The sequence below is a fragment of the Nesoenas mayeri genome (assembly GCF_963082525.1).
Source record: "Nesoenas mayeri genome assembly, chromosome: 3".
NCBI lineage: Eukaryota > Metazoa > Chordata > Aves > Columbiformes > Columbidae > Nesoenas > Nesoenas mayeri.
The window spans coordinates 24,815,229-24,841,293 of record NC_137544.1 but is presented as its reverse complement, the minus strand read 5'-3'; the positions used below and the strand labels follow the sequence as shown (position 1 = coordinate 24,841,293).

Genomic DNA, 26,065 nt, shown 5'->3' with positions numbered 1-26,065 from the left:
GTCAGAGAGCAAAGCAGATGTTATGAGTAACTCTCATAAGGGCATCTACAGAACTGAGGACCTGGGTACAGAGCCCCGATTAGCCTGGGCATATCCAAGCTCATATCTCCTATCAGATTTCTCTAGTTTTGAAGTTTGTATCTGACTCATCACTACTGTCCTAGGTATACAGAAGATTTCAAATGGGAAGGCAAAGGAGGAGATCTGATTCTGTACCTCAGTGGCTATGATACTCTTCAGGAGAGTACTGTTTAGGGAGTATGGGTTTCAGTCTTTCGTACAACATTTTTTTTAATATAATAGAGGGGGGAGAAAAAAAAAAAAAGAAAGCACAGACGGAGAAAAAGCTAAGTAAAGTCACAGAAAAGTGAATCTTAAGTTGGATAATTTTGTAACTCCAGAATCTTTTATTTGCATCTTCATGCCCTCTGATAGCTTTTATATGGGTCATCAAAATATGTTCAACATCCCTGCACTTATGAAGAACATTCTTCTCTTCGTCAAGTAGGATACTGAATGTAGCTGGGAATAAAATAACAGTGTTGATTCCCAGACTAGAGAACTCTGCTTTTAGCGTCATTTTTTTAATTCAAGCCTGTGTTGCCTGGGCAATGTCAGGGAAAATATAAATTCTCTTCTGTAGGAGGAAATGCTCTGCCTCCAAACTTCTAAAATTCTTATCTTTGTGTACAGCTGAAATATGATGAAGCATGTGTCCAAAAAAAGTGTATTCCCAAGTCAGCATTTCAAGTGGGTGTGAATTTCAAGTTATTCAGAAATATTCGGTCATCACTGGGGGAAGGAGGAGCACCAAATTTGAGTACACATTAAAAGTGGCAGAGTGACCAGTCAGGCTTTTCACAGAGGTCAAGTATCTGCAAACTCATAGTACTGTTTCCAAGTGCCTTGATTTTCATCTGAATTGACACATTAGGCTATAATCAGAGCGGATCCATATTTGTGCATTTCTTGAACTAAAACCTTTACTCCTCCCCAGAGCTGTTAAAAAAAAAACAACCCTGGGTTTCCTCAACTTAACATTATAAGAGTATAATGCAGAATTTCAGATGTTAGTTTAGTTATCCTCATTGATGAAAGACATTTACTTACATGTGTTGCATAGAACATTTAAAGTCTTGCCATCATCCGTACTGCATACATACAATTCATCTTAGGTTTAGGCTTATCTCAGATCCCAGAGACTAATTAACAAAACTTCCCCTGACTGACCTTCTGGTTTTTGAGTGAATGAGTTGGAATGTTTCACTCCAGAGCAGAAAATGTGGAAAGTGCTTTTTCTTTACCTCTCCACATACTAGTAGCCAAGTCAATACCTACAAATGATCTAAAGAAAAAAACAGCCTTACCCCAGTTGAGAGAAAGCCTGAAAAGTAATTTAAGACGCAAGCATATAATGTGTGTTGCATACAGTTTGAGTCTACACAGTCTTTTTGAGATAATGTGTTACAGTATTTAGTGTTTGTTGAAAATAGGCACAGGGTTGTGCCTTCTCTTAATACAATCGTAATCTCCTCTGTCTCTATTTCAATTTTTATGGCATGGTAGGGTCTGATGGTCCCAGGCACTTGTCCACTTGAGACACAAGTCAATGTACTGGAGAGCTTCATCTGGGAACACGAGAAGAAAGTAGATAAACCAGAGGGCTGGAGTAGATGGAACAAAGTAACATTATCTAAATGCAACAGCAAATATACAGTTCTTAGTCCATCAGAAGCTCAGAGTGTATCTTTCTACCTGCCTAGTCCTAACAAGTGGTAAAGTATTGGAGAGCTTTGAAGTAGGACGTGGAGAGAGTGAAGGACTGCACAGTGGATTTCTACAGTAACTTGTCAAAGGAAGTCTGAAAAGAGAAGCATGAAAATGGTTATTAACTGTTTATAGAAGTTTCCAAGTTTCAGCATCAGCTGCTTTGCCTGTTATTAAAAGATCATGTCACAGTGATAATTCTGTGAAGTGCCCACCCTGTGCACACTTCCCCAAAGACCCAACTTTCTTTCTCTTAAAAGCCCTGACTGTACAGTTCCATTAAATGTGACATGAAGAAGGAAAAAACAAACCCCAAAAGCTGTCTGGACTGGCAGTACCAGTCCTTTTGTCACCTCATATGTAAGTGCACTTTTTTTAAAACCCAAGATCAACATGAGAGACTTTGTGGGCATTGATAAATCTCCTAAAATGCCACAGGGCGGTTCTGTCTCCAGTGATAATTCAGCTGCTTTCCAGATCACAGAAGCTACGAGGCAAACAACACAAGCTGGCACAGACAAGGGCTAGGAAGGTCCATCTGGCATGATCTTGGGATTCTCAGGGGCGAGGAAGACACGGACCTGTTGGCAGGCTGAGGGGGCTGTGCCTCCAGCACGATGCCACACATCACTGCTGGTCCCTCTAAAGGATGCTGGCTCCAGCAGTTCAAAGAAACTTGCAGTGCTCTGTTACACCTGGTTGCCATGTGTCAACACCTCAGCCCTGTGCAGCAGTTCGAGACGCTCCTGGATGCTTAGAGGGTTCTCTCATATCTGTAACAACAGAAGAAAAAACTTGCTTTGCCAGCACCCAGCAAAAGCTCTTAGCAGACACCTCTCCTCATAACTTCAACACCAGCTGTTATTTATTTACTAGTGGCAGTTTTAAACCACCTTCTTGTCAGCTGCTGCATGATCTGTAGTAAGGGGGATGCTCTTCTAGAGCCCACCATTTGGTCATACCATGCAAAGAGCTTCTTCTGAAAATGATAAAAGGAGATCAGAAATAAAACTCTCTTAATGCAATAGGACTATGGCCAGTTGGTTTTCTGTTATTAGATCTGTCATTAAAGAACTCAGACTGCTGACACAGACTTTTTCATGTTTTCCAGTTTTCAGTCTGAGCAAATAGTCCTTTTTTTTTTTTTTTCTTTCCATGTTGGTGTGTTGTTCTGGAGGAAAAAAAAAAAGTAGTTTAATTGTTTTCTAGACATTGTTCCTGGGATGCCTCCATTTTATGCTCTGGAAGAGTTAGAAACACAGTTCTACACAGTCACAATTCCTGCTTAGAAATGCTGATTAAAATCACCTTTGCCTTACAACCCCTAAGCTGATTATAGGTTTCACCAAAAAATGCATAAAGACATATGTGTGCTAGCAGCTTCCTAGGGCTCAATCTGCTGATCACACTTTACCACACAATGCAATCTTGCCCAAATTACACTCTATATAGATCCATTACGATAATAGAAGTTTATTATAGTGGAACTATACACAGAGAATCAAGTGATGCAATAGTTTTCACTAGTTCTTTTTATTTAAAAAGTATCAGTCTCTAAAAAGTTGCCTATAGTTGAGTCAGGAAAATGTCCAGAAACATAAAAACAGGTTAACAAATCTGTAGTTTAATAAGTCAATACCAGATGGCTTATATACTAGGGTGACTGTGAATATATAGAGGCTTTTTACTCACTAGATATACTCACCCCAAATACAGTCACAATCTAAAACTGATTACAGAAACAGAAAAGAGAAAAAAGAGATGTTTAATCCACCCACCTTATGGGTTTCTGGCAGTTTGCTTTCAAACACATCCTTAGCCAATCTCACATTATTAGTCACTCTAACTATAAATAAATTGTTTTAGATCCTGATTTATTTTTAAGGATATACTGTTTCAAGAGGACACCAATTTTTCTGCCATTCTGACACAACTTGAGCACAACTCAAGGTCATGCCTATGTTTGTTTTCAGTATTTCTGCATTTACCAGTGTGAGCACCCAGAAATTACACAAAGTGTGGTAAAACCTCATCTCACCTCCGAAAGAGGAAGAAGGGAAGGGGTCTTTGTGCTCTGTGCATCTGAGTAGTATCACCTACACCACCAATGCAAGTGAAATGAGTTAAAATAGGACCTGCAGTGAACCTCAGGAATAATACTTATTTTGGCTTTTTGGTTTATTTTGGTTTAAACAGCTTCATAATCAAATTAAGCTAACTTAGAAAGGTCTTTAATCATGCTAATATGATTTTGTAAGAGACAGCCTTTAGCTGGAGGGCAGGAGCTCTCTGAGGAGGAGAGACAGCGGCTGAGCGCAGTCATTTTCACAAAAAATGGCAAAAATATTCATGCAGGATAAAAAAGTCCTCCTCTGCAAAAAAAAAACCAAACCAACAAAAAACAAAACTTGAAAGAGAAAAAAGGAAATTAAAAAAATAAAAAAGTAGATTTCTGATAAGATAAGGCTGGTGCCATCTTGTAGAGGAGACAGCGCACTGTGCTGTATTACAGCAGAATATCACTTAAGCACTGGACCTTGAAAGATCTTAGCACTGATCAGCTCAAAACTCCCCATGAATCAATGATCCGTCACATTGCTGGGTTCTGTGCCTTTTCTTCTGCGTGTTACTGTCCTTAGGACCTCTGTATCAAGTGCAGGTGTTTTTTCAGTTGGTGGATTTCTGCTGACAAACAAATCATTTGACAAGCTTTCACCATTCCCCCTCCTGTGTAGTTTTACTGAAGGATGACCAGCATCAGTGTCTTTTCATGCTGAGGTCTTGGGTAGAAATGCACCTCCTTCCAACACTGAGGTGGTTGATAAGCCACAAAAGGTCACAAGCTGTTTGTGTGAAAGAGTTCAGACTATAAAAATGAAATAGTATTTCTTTTTTGCTGCCTATACCACATGCTAGTCTTTGGATTTAATTTTCACCTCTCCTGAATTTGTTATATATTATTACAAAGCCATATTCAGTATGGATGAACAGCACTCCTCTTGCCTATAACGTGACACCAAAATTAGACATTTAATTTCCTGCTGGCTATATTTACTTGTGTACGACAAATTTTGAAAGAATAGCCAATACATAGGGATTTCTATCAAACCATATAATTTAAGGTGAAATTATCTAAATTGACAGCTTGTTTTATCTGAAACATTTTCATTTAGAAAAAAGTATCTTAGACTTCTGACTGTCAAGTCTGTTACATGTGTGACTAATGAAGACCAACAAGCTGATCCAAGAATTTACTATTTAAATTGCTGAGATTAATCTTAAGAAGATCTATGAGGAAACTGATTTGGAATGTTACATTCTATAAATTAATACTGACAGATTTTTATGGATAGTACATTTAAGAAATGATTGCAAAATAAACGGGGAGATTTTAATATTAAATTTAAGCAATATAATTCAAACAAATTATTCCATTATTACTGGGAACCATATGTTGACATGTCACAACCTATTTAAGTATTTATATTTTAGTCTATAGTACTTGGCATATAGTTTCTTCATAAAGGGTGATACCATGTTACCAGTGTTCTGCAGTAAATAGGTAAATATTTTTTATTATAAACAGTACAATTTGTAGACAGACCTGATTACCAGTTTTTGTGTGCAACATATCAATTTTTGTATCAAATGTATTTTCCTAGTTAAGATGTTAAAAATGTGCTTGTCAGAGAACTAAGCAAGGAAAAAACCCCAATAAATTACGTTTTCTAGTTTATATGTTAAACCTGGCTATATAGCACTTAAATACTTGAAAACGAGATCTTAACCTTTTCAGTTACAGGTGCTCAGTATTTCTAAAAATAAAGTCAGTTTAATTTTCCATAAAGTCATCATATCTTGGAGCTTTTCCATTAAGTATATTTAACATTTTACAGAGCAACTATACAAATGTAATTTGTGCCTGAAACGACTTGCCACCCAGATACTGCTGAACTTGTTTTGATGGGAAAAATACATATAATCCTCAAGTTTACAGACACTGTGCATCCAAATTCCTTAAAAAGCTCAAGAAGTTAGAACAATGTAATGGAATGGCAACATTTATAAGCCATTGTACCTCGATTATTCCATATTATTAGCTTGAAATCATTGTTTTTAGTACAGGGTTTCCATTGGCTTACGCTGCCAGTACTCTGAGGAGAGCACTGAGCTTGGAAGGTGTGTTATAAGCTGCAGTTAAGTTATTTGATAATACATTACTGTCTATGTGAGGATTCATCGTTTTGATGGACCTTGCAAATATTTAAAGGAGGTTGTACACTTATAAATAAAGAAGCACTACACCACATATTTTACAAACAAATCCTGCTTTGTAACGGTTAAAAAAAACCCGACAGGTTGAAGAGGAATTTAACATTTAAGATACTGGCATATATTTTTCAAGCAAGTATCTGTTCCAATTTTGACAGATTTTAGCACTTGAATTATATGTTGTCTTGAGTCATTTGACTCAGGATCAGTAACTCTTTATGGTTTCAGCCTAGAGGTAAGGTAGAGACAGTCTGAAACTCATTTAAAGGTATGGAAATAAAGTAATACCTCGACTATATGTCTGACCATAATTACTGGTTTCAATTACTTCTGAAAACTCAATTTAAAAGTGCAAGTTTACACCAGCAGGTGTGAGTTGAACACGATGGGACACCTTATATTTTTACCGAAGAAATGCAATTAGCAATGGTCATGAAGATATGGCAACATGGGCCTCCAGCTGCCTGCACCACGGCTGGCTTGGGTGCGCTTGCCCATACCGAATGCACATCTTTTAATGGCACTGTAATGTAACCAACTTTGCTTGGAGATCAGAAAATATCTTTCCACTTCCTTGCAGTGAATAATCATTCATTCAACTTCTAGGCCTGAAGGTCTTCAAGAAATAAATAAAAGCAAGATGGCTTTTATTAGGGAAGTACTTTATTATTAAAAAACCTTTAAGATTTGACAAGATGAATACTTAATAATAAAAAAATAGAAAACTCTTCCATGTATTTATTAAGACGCAACTTGCGTTTTCTTAGAAATTTTATTCACAGATTAGTTTTTTGTTGAATCCAAACTAGGCTTGTTCCCTTACAACCTTATGGAAGCTCTTGAGTTAACTCACAGATGAAAAATGTAGTTTTCCATGGGACATACTGTATGCTGAGTGACTGAATCTGAAAGAAATAAAAAAGCAGGATTATTTAAGATAAAGTGCACAAGAAATAGATTATAAAGCAACAATGTACTTCAGAGCAATTTCTGGTATAAAAGACTTTGGTGGAGCTCAGAACCCAGACAGAGAAGGACCCTAAAAAAAGAGCAGTCAAATGATACTACTGCAAGAACTTATCATTTATTTAACTTTAAAACAGGTGCTACATTATCTACCTATTTGCTTTTTATCGTGCTCAACCTTGAGTGAATTGACAGTCATTGTTAACATCAGAAAGCAGATAGACACAAAATAACTGGGTTACAACAGTGAAGTGTCAAAGATCAGATAAAATTTGAGATCTGATTTGATTTATTTGATTAAGATGGCCATTTCTAGGTGACAATGTTCATACTGTTATGCAAACAGTTGCTGAGCAAGGGACCGAACTTCAAAGGCCTGTATCCTTCCTCTAAAGTACCATACAGACTGCAAAAGAGATCTGAGAAATTTGTAAAGGGCACAAAGAATCCAGAGTCCCTCAGTAGCAGCTGGATTTGCAACTCCTTCAGCCCACCGAGGGGCTGAGCACGGCCTGTCCAGCTGCAGTAAACTCAAGAGATGCTGGATCTGGAGTTTATTTTGCTCTGAATGAAAGAATCATGAAAAAAATAAATTTGAAAATCTGGATGAAATTTGTTCTTGGTAAAATTACAATGGTGAGGACCAGGACCATAATGAAGCAGTCTTACATCTAGTAAGAGAAAGTCCTCACCATAGAGACAACCTTTCTGAAAACCTAACTGTTCCATTTTCTTCCTTCCATAACCTCAGTTTAGTGAGCTATTTCCAGTCAGTTTTTGAATATATATTCCACATGTTTATATATGAGTTGAAATGTAGTGTCTTACCTAATACCCATTTTTCTGATAAATATTTTATTTCTTGGTACTTCTTTCCTGGTTTTTCTCCTATACAGATTTTTGCCTGACGTAAGGTTTTACATATTTTTCCTCCTGACAGCTGTATAAGTTCAATTAGCTTTTTGCAGGGTGGCTGACTGGTAGGAGATACAAACATCACAGGCTGGTTTGAAAAGAGATTTTGCTGGTATTTTCCTGTTGATAGTTGACGCTGAAGTCTGCAGATCTATATTTGAGGAAAGAAGAAAATTAATAACCCATTTGTTGCATTTCCACTCAAAGTAAAACTAATCATTCTCTTCGTTAATTCAGAAAAAAAGAATATGAATATGAACTTGACTTTTTCAGACATATCAGAAAATCTTGGGTAAATTATACAATGTATTTGCTGTATTATATTGACTTAGTGGTTTCTAAGACTTCTTAAAGCACTTGACAGCATTATTTTTCACCATATTCTTACATTCTTACATTTATAACACTGGCCATCACACAGAAATATCAAAGATATTCTGAATAATTATAGCCTTTCAGCACAAATACAAACTGTGAAACCATTTATGATATGTAGTACTCATCAGTTTGTACCAGGGAGCTTTAAAAATGTATCTAATTCAGAGTTTATACTACCATAGGACTTGTTTTCCCCTCCTGTGCTCCACAAATATGAACTGTATTTTGTCTCAGATGTAGGAAGTGACTAAAAAGTACCGGATTTCAGAGCAAACTGTTTCATGTAAACTCTTTTGCCTCTATGAAAAGAAAAAAAGAAGTCCTCTGTGAATACTGTGCAGCCTGTAACACTTCTTCATCATAATAAAAACCTGCTTCATCTAGATGAGACAAATTTTCTCAGTAATACTAGGCAGGACAGTGATTTAGCAATTAAAGCCATTTCCTGTAGTGTATACAAAAAGCGTACACACTATGGTATGCAATATAAAGTTTTAATACTAAAAAAAAAAAGCAAGCTTTTATTTCTTAGAGTGAGATTGTGTATGTGACATCTTTGATTCTGTATCTCTTGTCAAAGTTTGGAAAATGTATAATGAGATTGGAGTTAGTAGTAAGATCAGAACCAAAATAAATGTTTCATATTACATGATGCTTGGAATTTTTCATGCAGATGATAAACATGAGCATGTTACTTAGAGAAAAAGTTGCTCTGTATAATCTGAATTATATGAGACATCTGAATGTGAAACTATAGTCAGTGATGACGTGTAACTAGAACACTGGAAGAAATTACTTGCTGAGTGGATTCCTTCCTCCAGTCTTGTCACAAACTTGCTGTGAAACTACAGGCACTTCAGTTTTTAATGCAATAATATATGTGTTTAGCAGATGTACAGCCAAATTAAGAATCTTCACCTGGTTTACAAGGGTGTATAAAGCCAAACAGTTCCAGACCATGTTCACAAATCCCTAGACAAAAGTCAAAGTGAATTGCCTTAACATTTTCGATCAATTAGCTAGATGAAACACCAGCAAAGCATGAAGCCCCTGCTAACATGAGACTTTATAGATTGGTGGTTCTCTGCCACTGTCCTCTCCGCTATTCTTGGACAAATCAATCCTAATCTGAATTCTGAAATCTACTCCATCAATAGGTAATTCAGGGTTTTTTTGTGATTAATCCCTTGGCTGCTCTCCTGAGAATAAAACTAAATTGAATCTTTGTGTTTTGAATTAAGGAAGTTATGAAGACAGTGACTGCTATGGGTGAAGCAGGCCAAAAAGACTCAAGAACAATCCAAGATATAACCTTTATTTTCTATTCTGTGAACTTAGGTTTATGAACGACATGGCATCTAAACCTGTCTCACTGAAGTCAAACAGCTGCTAAATAATTTTGTTGAGCACATCATCAAAGCAGAGTTACATTGCAGAATTTGAAGAACCCAGGCTCAGCTCAGAGGGAGAGCATTAAGTCTTGGCCAGATGAATGATACACGGACAGAGCAACTCTTCATCACTCATACAGTGAACATATCTGGTGGCCTTTCCTGTACATATGTTGGCACCTGGTACTTTACATATGTGGAGAAAATCTGGTTTTGGACTTGGTAGGGTACTGCCTCCTTCCATCTGCGCAGAATGTTCTTCTGTGAATATCTGGCTGATGTCATGAACTACAGAAAACTAATAACTGTATAGTTTTAATATTAGTACTGGATTTAGAATTAGCTAAAAGTATCAATTGCTGATGGGTCTTGTGAGACTTTGAGGGACTAGCTCATGAATATAAAACACTGAAGTCTCCCATGTACAGAGCAGTGTTGTGATTATGATATTACTAGGACTACAATAACTCATTTTCATGAATTATAAAACTGCACGATCATGAAATGACAAAAGTGCTTCTGGTAACCAAGGTCAACAAATTAAAGAATGCTTTATAGTGAAAAATAACAATCCCTTCACATCAGCCTCAGAACAGTCACATGATGGATGCAATTTCATCTTAGTTGATCTGTCATAGAGCTCTGGAATTGTTTACTAGGACAAATCAGCTGTAATCTATAGAAGAACAACGATTACCAGAAGATTTCAATGCTAGTTTATCTAAAATAAATCATATTTAACTCAAAAATACAGAAATTACACTGTTTTTGTCAACCTGGAATTCTTTAGATTTTAGAGACAAAAATTATTAGGATTGAGAAGCTTTTATCTTAAAAATGCAATAGGACTTGTTTTAGAAGACACCAGATATAAACTGTTGCAATCTGCTATTTCACATATTTTAAGGAATATGATTTAAGAGGGCTAACTGTATTCCCACTTCCTCAAATATTTCCCCTGAAAGAACTTATTCACTGCCACTGTAATGAAAACTCATTCATTTGGTACATCTTCATACAGAAAGAACTGTTGGAATAAGTTAATATTAAAAGCAAATGTGTACACAGCTAACAATCAAATCAGGAAATCCAAATTTTGAGCACTTCCCTCACCTGATGTCCACAAATAGCATGCTTTATCCTATACATTTAGTATGCATTAAAGGAACCCAAGGAAGTGAAATGCTGACATGCTATAGAGAGGATTTTCTCCAACGGCCTTTGGAACTCCAGCTGTGTGGATTATCAGTACATTTGAGAGGAGGACATGGTAAGAACACAGTACATCTTGGTGGCATCATCAAAGGAAACCTTCCATGTGGAACGTCATCTTTACGTTTGCTTTGTCTGGATGACCACCACCACCACAGCTTTCCCGACAGGCTGTGTGTGGGTTTGCTCCAGCACACAGGTCTTAGAGCTAGGGAAAATCATATACCTTATGTTCAGAACTCAGAGGGTAGTCTGAAAGGTTAACTCTGCTTTCTGGAGCACTAACCTGACAGGAATGCCAGCAGCCGGTCACCGGGAAGGCAGCGGGCTGCCCACATGGGGTCAGGCACTGGGAGGAGAGGGCAGACCCCAGCCCGTCCCCCTGGATTGACTCAGCTGCCTTTGCAACATCAAAGCCCTCGCAGCACCCCGGGGGTGCTCCCAGCCCTTTGAAACCATACACATTTCGTGTAAGCTTTTACAAATAAATGAATAATTCCTCAGCACAGACCAAGCCTGGGAAAATATCAGACCCCAAAAGTGACTATTTCCACAAATTGTGTATGTATCAGTTGGTAGTTACGGTTACAATTGTGTCAGTCCCTATTATAAAAGACAACACCGATTTTCCTTTCTACTTATATTTGTTAGCAGATGGACAGAAGAACCATGTTAAAAACATCTATTTACTCTTTTTGTTAAGATCCTAGGAGCTAACCTAATTCTTTCATGAGCTAGATGAACAGCAGGAAGATGCCTCTTATATCTACGCATTTCTCATAAATGTACCATTAATTTAGATGTTTGTTTAAACCTAAGTTTTGAGAGGAAAAAAAAATCACTTTGACAGAAGTAAAACTTATGGGGAATGCATTATGAAAAAATAGTGCCTTTCTTCACTATATAATAATAAACAACCACACATCAAACATTTCACCAATTATTGTCCCTCCTTGTGACTGATTTTCAATCCCCACAAACCAAATGAGCATGTATTAAACAGACAAACAAACCAACCAAACCCCAACTTTGCAACATTGCCTAGAACTTTATGAAAATAAATCCTGCTGGGAGTGGAGTGGGCAGAGTGGGAACAAACACAAGACTCCATAAAAGTCCAAGGGTGTGATCTTTTTATGAGGCTCAAGAGAGAGCCATCAGGTCCCACAAAGGTATTATCTCTGAATGGATGCCTGAATTAATGTAACATAAAATGAAAGAAAACTAATTCTTCTAGATGTACTTAGAAATTTTTCAGCATTGAAACAGCTAATGTCCCACGTACAGCACACAATTTTCAGTGTACTTCCAGAAAATAGCACATCAATAAATATTCAGTCTAAAATGCCATTAGAATAATACTATTTCACAAAACCTAAAGGAAGAATATGCTTCTGATTTACTACAATTAATAGAAATCGTATTTATAGGCTAGGAATGAAAATGTGAAAAATTAGTTTAAAAAAGATATACAATGTAGCCACTGGTAATAACTATATATGTCTATATGTCTTTGTTCATGCATTACACAATCAATATATGTGTAATGGTAAATCTTTATTATTAATTTATCTTATTCACCAGAGATAAATAAATCCACAAAAACAAACTCAGAATTTATTTTATCATTACTAGTTGAGCATTTAATACAGAATTGGAAACCTTATCAACACCTATTTGAAAAGGCTGTTTTTTTAATGAAGTATTTAGTGAACTTATGGAAACCTGTAATTATACTTTGGTTATTCTTACTTACAAAAATAATAAATACATTTTATTAAATGCAAACAGCAGGAGATAAAACTGCGGACAAAAGTTTGAAGAGAGACGATTGTATATTTTATGGTTTATACCTATATAAAGAGATGTTATTTCATTTGAAGTTGATAAATTGCTCATTTTCACTAAAGAGAAAAGGATTGGACTGTTGAAGTCTTGTAGATTACTTCACTGCTCTGCAACTATTAAATGACATAAAATCAGAAAATTGATAAAGTAAAAGCCCCAGACTTTATGGTTTGATAATCTACATACTTAAAAAAAAGAGACACATAAAATAGCATATTAATTTAATATGTTGCTGGGGAAATATTAAGCTTCAATATTTTAATATTCATATGATTTCTGTGTGGACAAATATACTGGCCAAATAACATTGACATATTCAGCTACTGTAATTCTGTAGGAAGACCTCATGAAGAAAACACTCAAAGCTACAACACTGTTAGGAAACATTACACTTGCACGGTTATACGCATTTTCAGACAGTCTGTCATTTAGTAAAAATTTAAAAGAAAAACACATATGTGGAACCCCATGTACATGCAAAGATCAAGGGCTCACACACATCCCCACAAGTGAAGCATCAGCCTGATGCTGATAAAGAGAAGTGTATTGCAGCGTGCAGACTTCTGGATGTACAGTTATCCTGCAGCGAGGAATTTGCAGAATCTGCAGAACCCTACAGGGATCAAGGAAGTTTGTGTTAACAATGCAGTGCTCCTGCAGGACAAAGAAGAAATGCTCTCTTTTTCATCTTTCTAAATATGAGGTTTAACAGGAGAATAGAAGCAACTAACCAAACAGCAACTCTGTTTTTGTAGGAACAACCTGGGACATATGTTTTCTACTTAAATTAAAAGCTCGTCATCTTAGTTCTATTTCTTATAATTTATTTTAGCAGTTTGCTGTTTTTTTAACACATTGAGAATACTAAAATCGAAATAATATTCACTAAAAGCTTTAAAAAGTACTTTGGAATGCTGTACCAGGTAAATAAATTGGTGCTCTCCAGTATAAAAGAGCATGTTAAGAGCTGAAAACAACTTCTTTCAGCAAGCTGTTTCACAAAGAAATTGATCCTCAGCTTTTAAGAATCTTATCTATGTTAATGGTACACCACACCAATGCAGGACCCCAACTGGCTCAAGCCATACTACCATACTATTATCTCAACAGCACCCAGAACCTTATTCCACTGTTTGGTGTGAAATGCATTTTTTATTGCTAGTGATGTTTTTAACTCTCAGAGCAAAACTCAACTTGCAACATTCACGCAAATAATTATAAATACTGCATCCTTATTTCTCAATATTTACTGAAACAATGCTTTTCCACTGATTATCAATATCATTTGTCTAAAACAGAAGTTCCCTTTCTGTCAAATTAAAGCAGAAGCCTTCAGACAGAAGTGAGAACACACGCTTTGAATGCTTGATAAAGCTACATAGCACCCCAGCACATGCACACAAACTGATAGTATGTACAGGTAAACCTGAGATACATTTGTGCAGGAGAAGACTGGTGCACCGAGATGGGGGCCGGAGGCAAAGGGAGAAAGTTTTAGAAGACAGAATGGAAAATTTGGTGCAGAACAAAGAAACCTCCAATGTCTTGTCTTGACAAATAAAAAGGAAAGTAAAAGAAGGAGAAATAGCACACAGTCAAGACTATATTATTTGGCAAATTCTTCAAAACACAGTTTCTTCCCCTCCTCTGCATAGTCCTTCAGTGTTTCCTGGCCAAGACAAGGGAAGAAAGCTTGAATCCAGACAATTTAGCTGATATTGTTTTTTTCCACTGCGTGTTGGCAGACAACCTTGCTTCTCTCAAATACCATAGACTGATAAGAAAAGTTAATTTCACCAATTTATTCTCTGAAAGACTGAGTGCCGGTGGGAATACTGTATGAAAATGTTTGGCAAATAAATCTACTGTTTGGCAGATATTCAAAATTACACTGGAAGATGTTGGAACCATTTTTTCTGGCATAACAAATTTTTGCAGGAAAAAAGATAACGAATTCACTTATTTTTAGTTTAATTTCCCTGTTTTCCAGAGGTAGAACTATTTTAAAACACTATGTAATACCAACATTATCAACTACAGATTAATAAAAAACAAATTAGGGTAAAACAATAAGTCTTTTCCCTTTTGAGGATAAGTATGACTTCTAAATCAAGGAGCTGTTTTTCCAATATATTTCACCTAAAAAAACTCTGTTAAGATTGTAAGAGGTGGTCACTTTACTATAACTATTTGTTTATCACTTCAAAAAGATTATGAATTAAATGTATTTGCATTTTGTTCCAACACAAACTAATTATTTTGAAATTTAAAATATCCTTTCATTATAGATTAACTAGCAAAGGAAGTATTTTTCAGGTTTAGCAAATTAAACCTTGCTTCAGAAATACCTCAAGAACTTGTTCATCCTTGGTTTCATCTCATTTCAAGAGAATTAAACTCAAGTCACTATCAGACAGTGATGAGACTGCATATTGCAATTTTATGTCAAAATTCTGAAAATTATTACCCATTATAATTGGGAGAAGTTTTTCTCACTCAAATATCACTAAAGCAGCACCATGCTGTGCATCTCTCTGGAGTGGTATATGAATGTGGCACATACGACCCTGAGCTTGGCACCCCTGGGATACCACGAGGGTTACAGCTAATACATGTGATGAGCCCCCAAGAATCCCAATAAAATTCAAAGACAGAAATTCTCCACCTTCATACACCATCTAGTCCAATGCTTACCTCCTTTCACAGTTAGAAAGCTATTCTTAATAATATAACCTGAATTGCCTTTGCTGCATATTCAGCCTGCTACTTCTTGTCCTAGTGCCAATGGACATGGAAAACAATTTCTTCTCTTCCTATTTGAAACAACCTTTTAAATATTTGAAGACTGTTATCATGTCTCCCTTCAGTCTTCTCTAGACTAAACAAACACAGTTTTTCCAGTCTTTGCTTATGGGTCATATTTTGTAGACCTCTGATCATTTTGTTATTCTCCCCTGGATTCTCTCCAATGGATCCACATCTTTCCTGACGTGCAGTGCCCAAAGCTGGACAGAGCTCAGGCCCCACCACTGCTCTGCACACTGCAAACAATTCATGTCTCTTACGTACAGCAATCCTGTTAACACATCCTAGTATGCCTGCTTCTTTTATCGGAGCATGACATAGGTGACATATTGTTTTGGATCCTCTAAAATACTCAGTTGCTCTTTTGGTAGAAGTATTGCATTGTCAATCTCATCTGGTGTTTCTGCAGGTGATTATTTCTCCCTACTTTGCACTAGTCCTTACTGAGCTACATCATACCTATTTTCTGATTGCTCCTTATATCTCTCACGGTTATTTTAGTTCCTATCTACTGTTGTGTAACCCCAGCAGGCAGCTAAGCACCTACAGCTGATTGCTCCCCCTCACCTCAGTGAGATGGAGGGGAGAATCAGAAGGATGAAAGTGAGAAAACTCATGGGTTGGGAAAAAAAACCAGCTTAGCAATGAAAAAATGGACAGACTCAATCTATAGTTCTACTGCTTCAGGTCATATTAATCAGATTTTCCAGCCTGATAGCTTAGCAAAATCCTAGGCAACAAATTCAGTGTATAGATGGGATAGTTGTACATTTTATGCCAATGATTCCTATGAGTGCTGGTGTGATGGCTTTGTTACGTTTAAGACAAAGAGCTGATTCAAGCACATACAGATCATCTGTGCAGCAGATCTACGTGAGCCATGTTGAATCCACCATTTGGTATCTGGCAATATTGATAGGACTCTCCATCTCACTTTTAAAGTTCATATATCTCAAAACAGAAAGATAAATAAAATCAAAGTCTTTTCCCTTAACACAGCTGACAGTTGAACAAATGCGGTTGAGCCAATATACAAACCAAGCCTCCAAGTAATTTGCTTTAGACTACTATTCGTGACTTTAAAAGGTATGCAATTCGTACATGGCCATGTTTTCCCTTGCAGTTGACAAAGATCTATTCTTGCTGGATATATCCTTACAAGACCTTCAGCAGAAAAGATACTTACATTCTGACTGGTTTAGTTCAAGCTCGGAGTGCACTTTTGAAACTAATCTCTTGGTCATTCCTGTTGAGTGTCCTTTTTGTTTCCACTGTGGAGCAGCCACCAAGGGCACAGACTGTTCTCCTTTTGGATGAAATACAGATGTGCTCAGTTCAGGGGAGCAGAGTGGAACAAGATCAGACCCCTGGGGCACGTGTTGTGTGCAAGATGCTCTGGACACCATCTCACGCACTCTACAGGTCCCTTTCCATTTATCCACGTTACTGGCTTAGAGATGCAGGCACAAATGAGCATGAAGTCACTTCTGGTAGATGTAATGGGGTAGTGATATAGGTATGGGATGCTTCTTTCAAACTGAATTACCTGCACAAAAATAATGACCTCAACTATATAGTACTCTCTAGGCTTACTGAACTCTCCCAAGCCACAAAAGGCCAATTGTTTGTTGTGTTTTCTGTTTTTATTTTTTGTTTGTTTCTTTGTTTTTAAAAACAGACTAATATCTATTGCACCAGACCAGTACCTAATCTATGAATAGGTAATAAATTTCAGTAAGGAATGAAGTATCAATGAAGTAAATTGCAATGTTTAATCATATGGGAGTAAACACATCTGCATTTATACAGACTGAAATATATTTCCAGCTAAGTATATTTCACCAGTGAAAGGCTGCACTGAAACAAAAATTCCACGAGCTAATAATGTGCTGCAGTTCATGGAAAATAACTTCATATTCCCCATGGTTAAATACTATATATAATGAAGATACAAGGCAGGGAAGCCCAGTATTTGCATAAAATACATTAAAAGTTATAACCTCATTTCAACTACCTTAGACTTTTCAGATACTGAATCATTTCGGACAGTCCAACTTTCTTTTTTAATCAATGCAGGATATTGTGCAGCGAGCTTCAGAATGACATTTGTTTTGCTGGCTTAGGGATATGGGGAATCCTTCCATTTGCCTTTAACCGTAAATGATAAATCCAGTGCTGTCAACAGATTTGCTATACCTGGCAAAGTGCAGATGAATAATGCTTTGATAAATAAAAGGGTTTTCTATTCCAGTAATAACAAAATGAGTGATCTTGTTGAAAGGAAAAGCCTGGAAAATGTGAAGGGTTACTCAGATGCTCCCAAAAGGCTCTTTCCCCAAACAGTTGTATTAACCCACAATAAAAGCAATCTTAACATTAAAAGTAATTCCTTTAAAATATGAATTTCTTTAAAATATGAATATTTGAGTCCTTTTGCTCTGCCTGAAGAGACCAGAATTATTTAAGTGAAGGCAGAAGTACATTGTTGTCTCTGCTTTCTAGTTTTAGCTGAATGCCGTTGCAATGCTGAGCAGTAACTCAGTGTGTGCCAAACATGAATATTTTAAAGCGTCATTTGAGTTTTAGAGGCTACAGTAAGTGATGGGAACACAATCGTCTTGGGAATCTACAAATAACTTTAAAAAAGCTCATAAATCTGGCTTTCATGGTTTGGTTTTCAACAGCTTTATGAAATATGTCAAAGCTTGAACACAGTGAGTTCGTTTTCCTTCAGATTTCTTCAGACTAATTTTTCTCAATCTTTTATTTGATATGCTGAAGTGAGACAAATAAAATGGACTTGGCTTTAAAAAGCAGGCATCAGCAAATCACTTTTTAAAAAAGTTGCTTTGTTCTTTCAGTTTATTTTTTAGTATCAACAGAGGAAAAAGGTACCCTTTAAGAACGGCAGCCGAAAGTATTCCCTCATCAACAAAAATATAAAATGCTTCTGTTCAGTACTAAATGTCTTACAACATAACAGACCACATATTAATGAAAAAGTGATGTATAATTAAAAGCTGTATTTTTTTTAATTGATTTAAAAAGGTGCATGGTAATGACTGAACACAGCAGAAACCCTGAAAGTTGCATTCAGAATTTACAATACATGCATTCCTCTGTATGGACAGTGAAACACATGCACTACAACAATAAGTAGCAGGGAACTCTTGGTTTTTAAAATACAAACTGAAGGGTCAGTTGAAGTTACATCAATATTCAACAGAGAAAAATCCTTACCATTGTCTGAGAATTACTGAAATAAACCCACTGAAAGAGAGTACCTGGCATCACATAACTGGATGCCACTGCCGTGGAATGCTGCCACCTGCCCAAACTAGAGCAGGTTCAGGTTGCTTTCAGAAACTTCTAGTAAAACCACTATGCAATAACTTCTAGTCTACAATTTCCCTGATTAGTACTCCTTGGCAGCAGGACTTCTTTATGTGTAATGACATCTCTTCTTCACTTAATGTATGTCACAAATTGGAAGAAAAGATCCCATAGGAAATATGGAAAGCAAAGACATTTAATCCTCCAGCACTAACAGTATCAAGTGGAGCTGCCAGCACACACAGCAAAAAAAAGAAAAAGTGTTAAAATGTTTGACCACGTGCTTTTTGTCAATCATGTTTTTAAATGAGTGTCATTCAAGGAAAATTCATTTGAGAGCACTGATTTCTTCATGGGTGCTAAACAAAGGATGTGATTAACATCTTCTATTTGAAGATTTTTTTAATGAACTCTTGTACTTTTTAGTGAGACAACAATATAAGATTACAGAAGAAAGAACTTTGACCACTGTGACAGCAAGCTGGGATGGTCTTCTGTATAGTGGAGGGAGAGCAATTTGTGAATACAGAGTACTTTTAAAGATATGAAAGCTGGTAGGGTAAATGATACCTGGCAGTACCTGACACCAAATTTATTCTCTCTGCTTTTTTTATTTTTTTTTTTTTAACCAGAGATTTTTTCAAGTTAGTGGCAAGTCTTTGGAAATAGTTTGTTGTAACAAAAGGAAAAATAATTAACAAACCACAATGGTAACTTGTGCACACTACCAAATGATGCCCCTCTAAAAATAACAGATTCCAATATCTGTTTTGGGGAGCTTGTGAGCTAATACACCAAACACATTTACAGAGAATTACCTCACTGCTTTCTTGTCAAGAGTCTACAGGAGGCAGACACAGTGTCAGTAACCTTATCAAAACACAAGGGTTATTGATGTGTCAGAAACCATGGAAGCACTTGAGGATGGCCACAAAGGAAATAGGGCTTCTCACCAGAAGAAAAGGTGTCAGAATCAATGGCCTGGCTGATGTGCATCTATACGAATGCATGCAGCACAGGCAACAAACGGGAGGAGCTGGAAGGCATTGTGAGGCAGAAAAACTATGATATAATTGCCATCACAGAAACATGGTGGGATGACTTATAAATGTAGTGCTGCATTAGATGGCTATAAACTCTTCAGAAGGGATAGGCGAGGAAGGAGTTAGGGAGTGTTTTGATTGTCTGGAGCTTGATGAGGGTGATGATAGGGTTGGGGGTCTATGGGTGAGAATTAAGGGGAAGGGCAACAAGGCAGACATCCTGGTGGGGGTCTGTTACAGACCACCCAACCAGGATGAAGAAGCAGATGAAGTATTTTGCAGGCAGCTAGGAGAAGTCTCCCAGTGACTAGCCCTTGTTCTTACAGGGGACTTCAACCTACCAGGTATTTGCTGGAAATACAACACAGCAGAGAGGAAGCAGTCTAGGAGGCTCTTGGAGTGTATGGAAGACAACTTCCTAACACAGCTGGTTACTGAGCCTACCAGGGAAGGAGCCCCACTGGATCTGTTGTTTGTAAATGGAGAAGTGCTCGTGGACAGCATGTCAGTTGGAGGTCACCTTGGGCATAGTGACCATGAAATGACTGAGTTTTCTACTACTGGAGAAGTTAGAAGGGTGGTCAGCAGAACTGTTACTTTGAACTTCTGAAGGGCAGACGTTGACCTGTTCAGAAGGCTGGTTTGCAGAGTTCCTTGGCAGGCAGTCCTGAAGGACAAAGGAGTCCAGGAAGGCTGGTCTCTTTTCAAGAAGATAATCTTAGAGGTACAGGAGCAGGCTCTTCACATGTGACTAAAAGCGAGACGGTGGGGAAGAAGGCCGGCCTGGCTGAATAGACAGCTGCGGCTGGAACTTAGGAATAAAAAGAGAATTTATAACCTATGGAAAGAGGGCTAGACTACTCAAGAGGAATACAAGAACTCTGTGAGGTTAGGCAGGGAGAAAATTAGAAGGGCCAAAGCCCAACTAGAGCTGAGCCTGGGCACCGCTGTGAAAGACAACAAGAAATGTTTCTATAAATATATTAGCAACAAGAGGAGGGCTAAGGAGAATCTCCATCCCCTGATGGATGTGGAGGGAAACATAGTGACAGAAGGTGAGGGAAAGGCTGAGGTACTAAATGACTTCTTTGCCTCAGTGTTGTCACGGTCCATATGGTGATGGACTCATGATGGTTTGTTTACCTTGATCTCAAAGCACAAAATTAAAGCAACCAAAATGCCAAGGGCTTATAATTCAATCAAACAGTGTTACTTTGTTATTTTGCCAACAAAGCAGCCTGCAATAGTGAGAAAGCAGGAAAAAGGGAAAGAAAAAGAAAAAAAGTGGAAATGAGGATTTTGATTACCAGCACTGAGTCCCAAAGGCATCCCTCTGGTCTCCGGTCCGGTAGAGTCCTGTCGGTCTTGCATTGTGATCCAGGATCCTCTGGTAGGAAGATCTTAATGATGTCCATTTGGGAGTCATCTTTTATGCTTCTTCACACCCCCTTGCTCCCATTGTTTGAGGCCAATTTTTGCCTTTTTTTGTTTCACAATCCAGGCTTAACTGCACAGGCCTGAAAAGTACCCATTTTGCTTGCCAGGACCCATCTATGCCTGTGTCGCCTCACGTTCAGAGGTCTCTCTCTGGTCCATTGAGTGACCACAGGACCCTTGGTGAGCTTCTGGGCATGCTCTTCTTCACTGGCCTTTGTTTCAGGGGGAAGGTGGAGGACAGGTGTGACTGAGGCAGCAGGTGAGAATCCATATTCTGTATGGCAGCTATTGTCCCCAGGTTGGAGAGACCCGTATAACACAATCCCTTTTAGGAGGTGGGGGCTAGTTTGGCTGGGGCAGCAGGTGAGTTCCATACAGCAGCCACGGTTACTAGTAGCCCCCCAGGTCGCAGAGACCTGTGCAACACAATTCTTCTCCTCGGGCCTCTCTACAAGTCTTTGTCCATCTGTTCTTTCTGTCAGAGCTTCAGTTCTCCTAGTCCCTGATGGCAAATGTTTCAGGCAAATACTATTCCATCTTCAGACCGACTCTTACAAGTGTTTAATAGTCAGAACAGTTGTGCTGCAGGTAACCAGCCCCCTGAGCCAGAAGACAGGGATGGGGAGCAGAATGAAGCCCCAATAATTCAAGGAGAAATGGTTAGCGACCTGCTAGACCACTTGGACACCCACAAGTCTATGGGGCCAGATGGGAGACACCCAAGAGTGCTGAGGGAGCTGATGGAGGTGATCACTAAGCCACTTTCCATTATCTTGGCTAACTGGGGAGGTCCCAGTTGACTGGAAGTTGGCAAATGTGATTCCCATCTACAAAAAGGGCTGGAAGGAGGATCTGGAGAACTACAAACCTGTCAGTCTAACCTTGGTGCTGGGGAAGGTCACGGAGCAGATCATCCTGAGTGATATCACATGGTGCATACAAGAAAAACAAGCAATCAGGCCCAGCCAACATGGGTTTATGAAAGGTAGGTACTGTTTGACCAACCTGATCTCCTTCTACGGCAAGACGACCCACCTAGTAGATGAGGGAAAGGCCGTGGATGTTGTGTACTTAGACATCAGTAAAGCCTTTGACACTGTATCCTGCAGCATTCTCCTGGAGAAGCCGGCAGCTCATGGCCTGGATGGGTGTGCTCTGCGATGCATAAGGAACTGTCTGGAGGGCCAGGCCCAAAGTGTTGTGGTGAACGGAATCAAATCCAGTTGGTGGCTGGTCACAAGTGGTGTTCCCCAGGGCTCAGTATTGGGGCCAGTTCTGTTTAATCTCTTTATCAATGATCTGGATGAGGGGATTGCGTGCACTCTTAGTAAGTTTGCAGATGACACCAGATTGGGTGGGAGTGTAGGAAGGCCATACAGAGGGATCTGGATCAGACGGATCATTGGGCTGAGGCCAGTTGTCTGAGGTTTAACAAGGCTGAGTGTCGGGTCCTGCACTGGGGTTACAACAACACCAGGCAGCGCTACAGACTTGGGGAAGAGTGGCTGGAAAGGTGCCTGGCAGAGAGGGATCTGGGGGTGTTGATTGACAGCAGGCTGAGTATGAGCCAGCAGTGTGCCCAGGTGGCCAAAAAGGCCAACAGCATCCTGGCTTGTATCAGGAATAGTGTGGCCAGCAGGACTAGGGAAGTGATTGTGCTACTGTACTCAGCACTGGTGAGGCCCCACCTTGAATATTGTGTTCAGTTTTGGGCCCTTCATCATAAGAAGGACATGGAGGTACTAGAGAGAGTGCAGAGGAGGGCGATGAAGCTGATGAGGAGTCTGGAGCACAAATCTGATGAGGAGCAGCTGAGGGAACTGCGGCTGTTTAGCCTGGAGATAAGGAAGCTGTGGGGAGACCTTATTGCTACCTACAACTACCAGAAAGGAGGTTGTAGCATGGAGGGTATTGGTCTCTTCTCCCAAGTAGCAAGTGATAGGACAAGAGCAAATGGCTTCAAGTTGTGCCAGGGAAGGTTTAGATTGGATATTAGGAAAAAATTCTTCATGGAAAGGGTTGTCAGGCATTGGAAGTGGTGGAGTCACCATCCCTAGAGGTGTTTAAAAGGCGTTTAGATGAGGTTCTTATGGACATGGTTTAGTGCTAGAGTTAGGCTATGGTTGGACTCAATGATCGTGAGGGTCTCTTCCAACTAAAATGATTCTGTGATTCTAAATAATGGAGGAAAAATAAAGTCTAGCATTGGATATCAGTTGTTGCTCAGTTGTTTTTTAGTTACAAAGATAACCGAGCAATATTTGTTTGACTTATCTAATATTTGCATTTGCTCTTGCAGGAACTATCTTAATGAAGATAAAATAAATGTGTGACTCTACAAGTGAAGCTATTAAAGTACAAATCTAAACTGGCAGGAAGATTCACTGAAAAGTGAATCACCGATTCACAGAAAAGTCTACTTCTGTTTACCGCAAATGTAATTATGGTCTTGTTAAAAACTGTTTCTAAAAAAGAAATATTGTTTTAAATTCCATTTGGAATTTGTTTTTGTTTTAAGATCATGCTATGATATGGTTAAATACAGAGAACCAGGCAGACTTATTATGGTAGTGGACTTTCAGTGACTTCTCATGCTAGCTGGGCAAAGTTTGCAGGGTCAAACTGGTGACCCTGTCCTCCTTTCTGAGTTCCTTTCCTGTATTCCTACTGCTCTTCATCTAAAAATGATCCAGGACAGATAAGCCTATCTGGATTTTTTCTGAGGTGCTTTAGTGAGAGCATAAAGCCTTTTCATGAGGTTGTCATTGCACAGGTAAGCAGTTGCAATTTGAAAAGGATATTTGGCAAGAACTGCATATAAAATATGAGTAATTGGGTATTTGAGCTTACATGCAGGATAAATACTTTGAAGAACAGAAACAGTTGTTGACTTCAAGCAAAATGACTAGTGATTTTCTAGTCAAACAACTGGGTAGCTTAAATAAAATACAAATGCTCAATAAATCCTTATGCTATGGACCAGTACTGGGAGAGCTACAAAGCTGTCATTGCTCAGACTGTTGATGGAGGAAAGGAGAACTCACTGCACAACACTGGAATGCTCCTAGGGTTACACAGAGGAACAGTAATGACGTGATTTGGAGGGAATTCAATAAAATCCTTCTCATTCAAAAAAGGCCAGTATCACACAGACCTTGAAGAAAGGGAAAATCTAAGTCTTCTACACAGAAGATACACATACAAACTCCCAAGTGCCTTTTAAAGATTTCATAGCAAAACAAAACTACATGGTATCCCTGTGCTCTTCTCTGCTATATAACAGACCTCTTATTACAAACAAATATGATCGTTAAAAAATAAATAATCCTATCCTAAACTGAAATGAGTAGTTTTATCAGTTATCACCTTAGCACAGATGATTTCTTCTACAGTTTGCAGTAAAGCTGAAATCAGTTACGAGATGACTAGAAGGAGGAAAAATTGGAATATTTCGATTAAACAAGCTTTACATTATTTCATAAATGAAATAAATACATGAGGTTTCTTATGGTCATTAAAAGCTAAATATATTCACTCAGACACACTCCTGTTGTGCCAACATGATACACTCACAAAGCATGCACGTCGGCTTGACAGCTAAAAAGCAACAGAGAGCTTTGCACATAATCTAAAACTAAATCTGTATGTAATTTCCTTCCCTTTGTTAATTGAAGATTAAAACGAAATCAAGGGGAAGCCTTCTATGAGACTACTTCCAACAACAGATGACTCAACTAGCACCTGAGAATTTGTTGTGCCTGTGTGTACTGAGGTTCTGAACTTCCTGTTTCAATAAAATACCAAACAAGTTGTGTTTCCTTTACAAATAAGCTATTACATCAAGCCCTGTTCCTATTAATTTCAGTTTTTGTCCGCATTCCAACATTTTCTTTGGCAGATGTAGAAACATTCTAATTAAAGAGAAGAGAAAAACAAGTATCATTCATCATGGTAAGAATGAATGCTCAAGAGAACATCCTTACTGGTTACTTTGTTCATTCAGTTTAATTTGGCTTTTGAAGCATGTTTAATTATGGCATGCAGTTCTCTGAGATCAAACACAGGTAATGGGGTTTTCACTAACAGTGCCTCATGAAAGCTATTAAAGGTAATAATCAATTCACCTAATGCCATACAAAACAAATACCATCTATGTGAAGTGATTCAAAAACATGTTTAGAACACCAGGATACTTGAAATACACCATTTCATATAGCAAAATTCACCTGCCATTATGACTTGCTAGATCCTTTAACACATAATTTCAAAATATTTTTTTAAATGGAAATGATCTCGTGTTCTCCTCAGCATGACCTATGAGATCAGAGTCATAAGAATCCTTTACAATGCCCTCTTTCCTTAATTTTCACAGTTTTTGTTACAGTTGAGATTCCAGATGAAAGACCTCTGTCTACTTCATTTTCAGTTACCATGAGAAAGACAGCTTCCCATGAAAAGTCAGACCTGCAAACCTAACATAACGTAATTGTCTGGTTAAGTACAAAACAGCCTGTATATAACAACTTATATGGTTTCTTTCTTAAATTTATATAACCACAGAATTGGAAGTATTGATTCACCAAGGCAGAAATTCAAACAAAGTGACATTACAACAGAAGTTATAGTTAATTGCACAAAGGCCATTTTGGATGAGTAAAGTAACTATTGTTAAAAGGTGTCTATGTGCACATTAAATCT

The 26,065-nt window shown here is 38.1% G+C and overlaps 1 protein-coding gene across 3 annotated transcripts in view; it reads right to left on the bottom strand.

Moving 5' to 3' along the window:
• Positions 1-6,888: 6,888 nt before the first annotated feature.
• The window catches only part of MCPH1 (microcephalin 1), a gene marked incomplete at both ends in the record, with an annotated part of 125,413 nt that continues 106,236 nt past the window's right edge, over positions 6,889-26,065 (bottom strand). For all 3 annotated transcript variants that reach the window (XM_080342419.1, XM_080342420.1, XM_080342421.1), the window contains 2 exons: positions 6,889-6,944; positions 7,834-8,071. In XM_080342419.1, coding sequence (XP_080198545.1) covers positions 6,889-6,944; positions 7,834-8,071 — 294 coding nt within the window. The remainder of the gene's footprint in view (positions 6,945-7,833; positions 8,072-26,065) is intronic.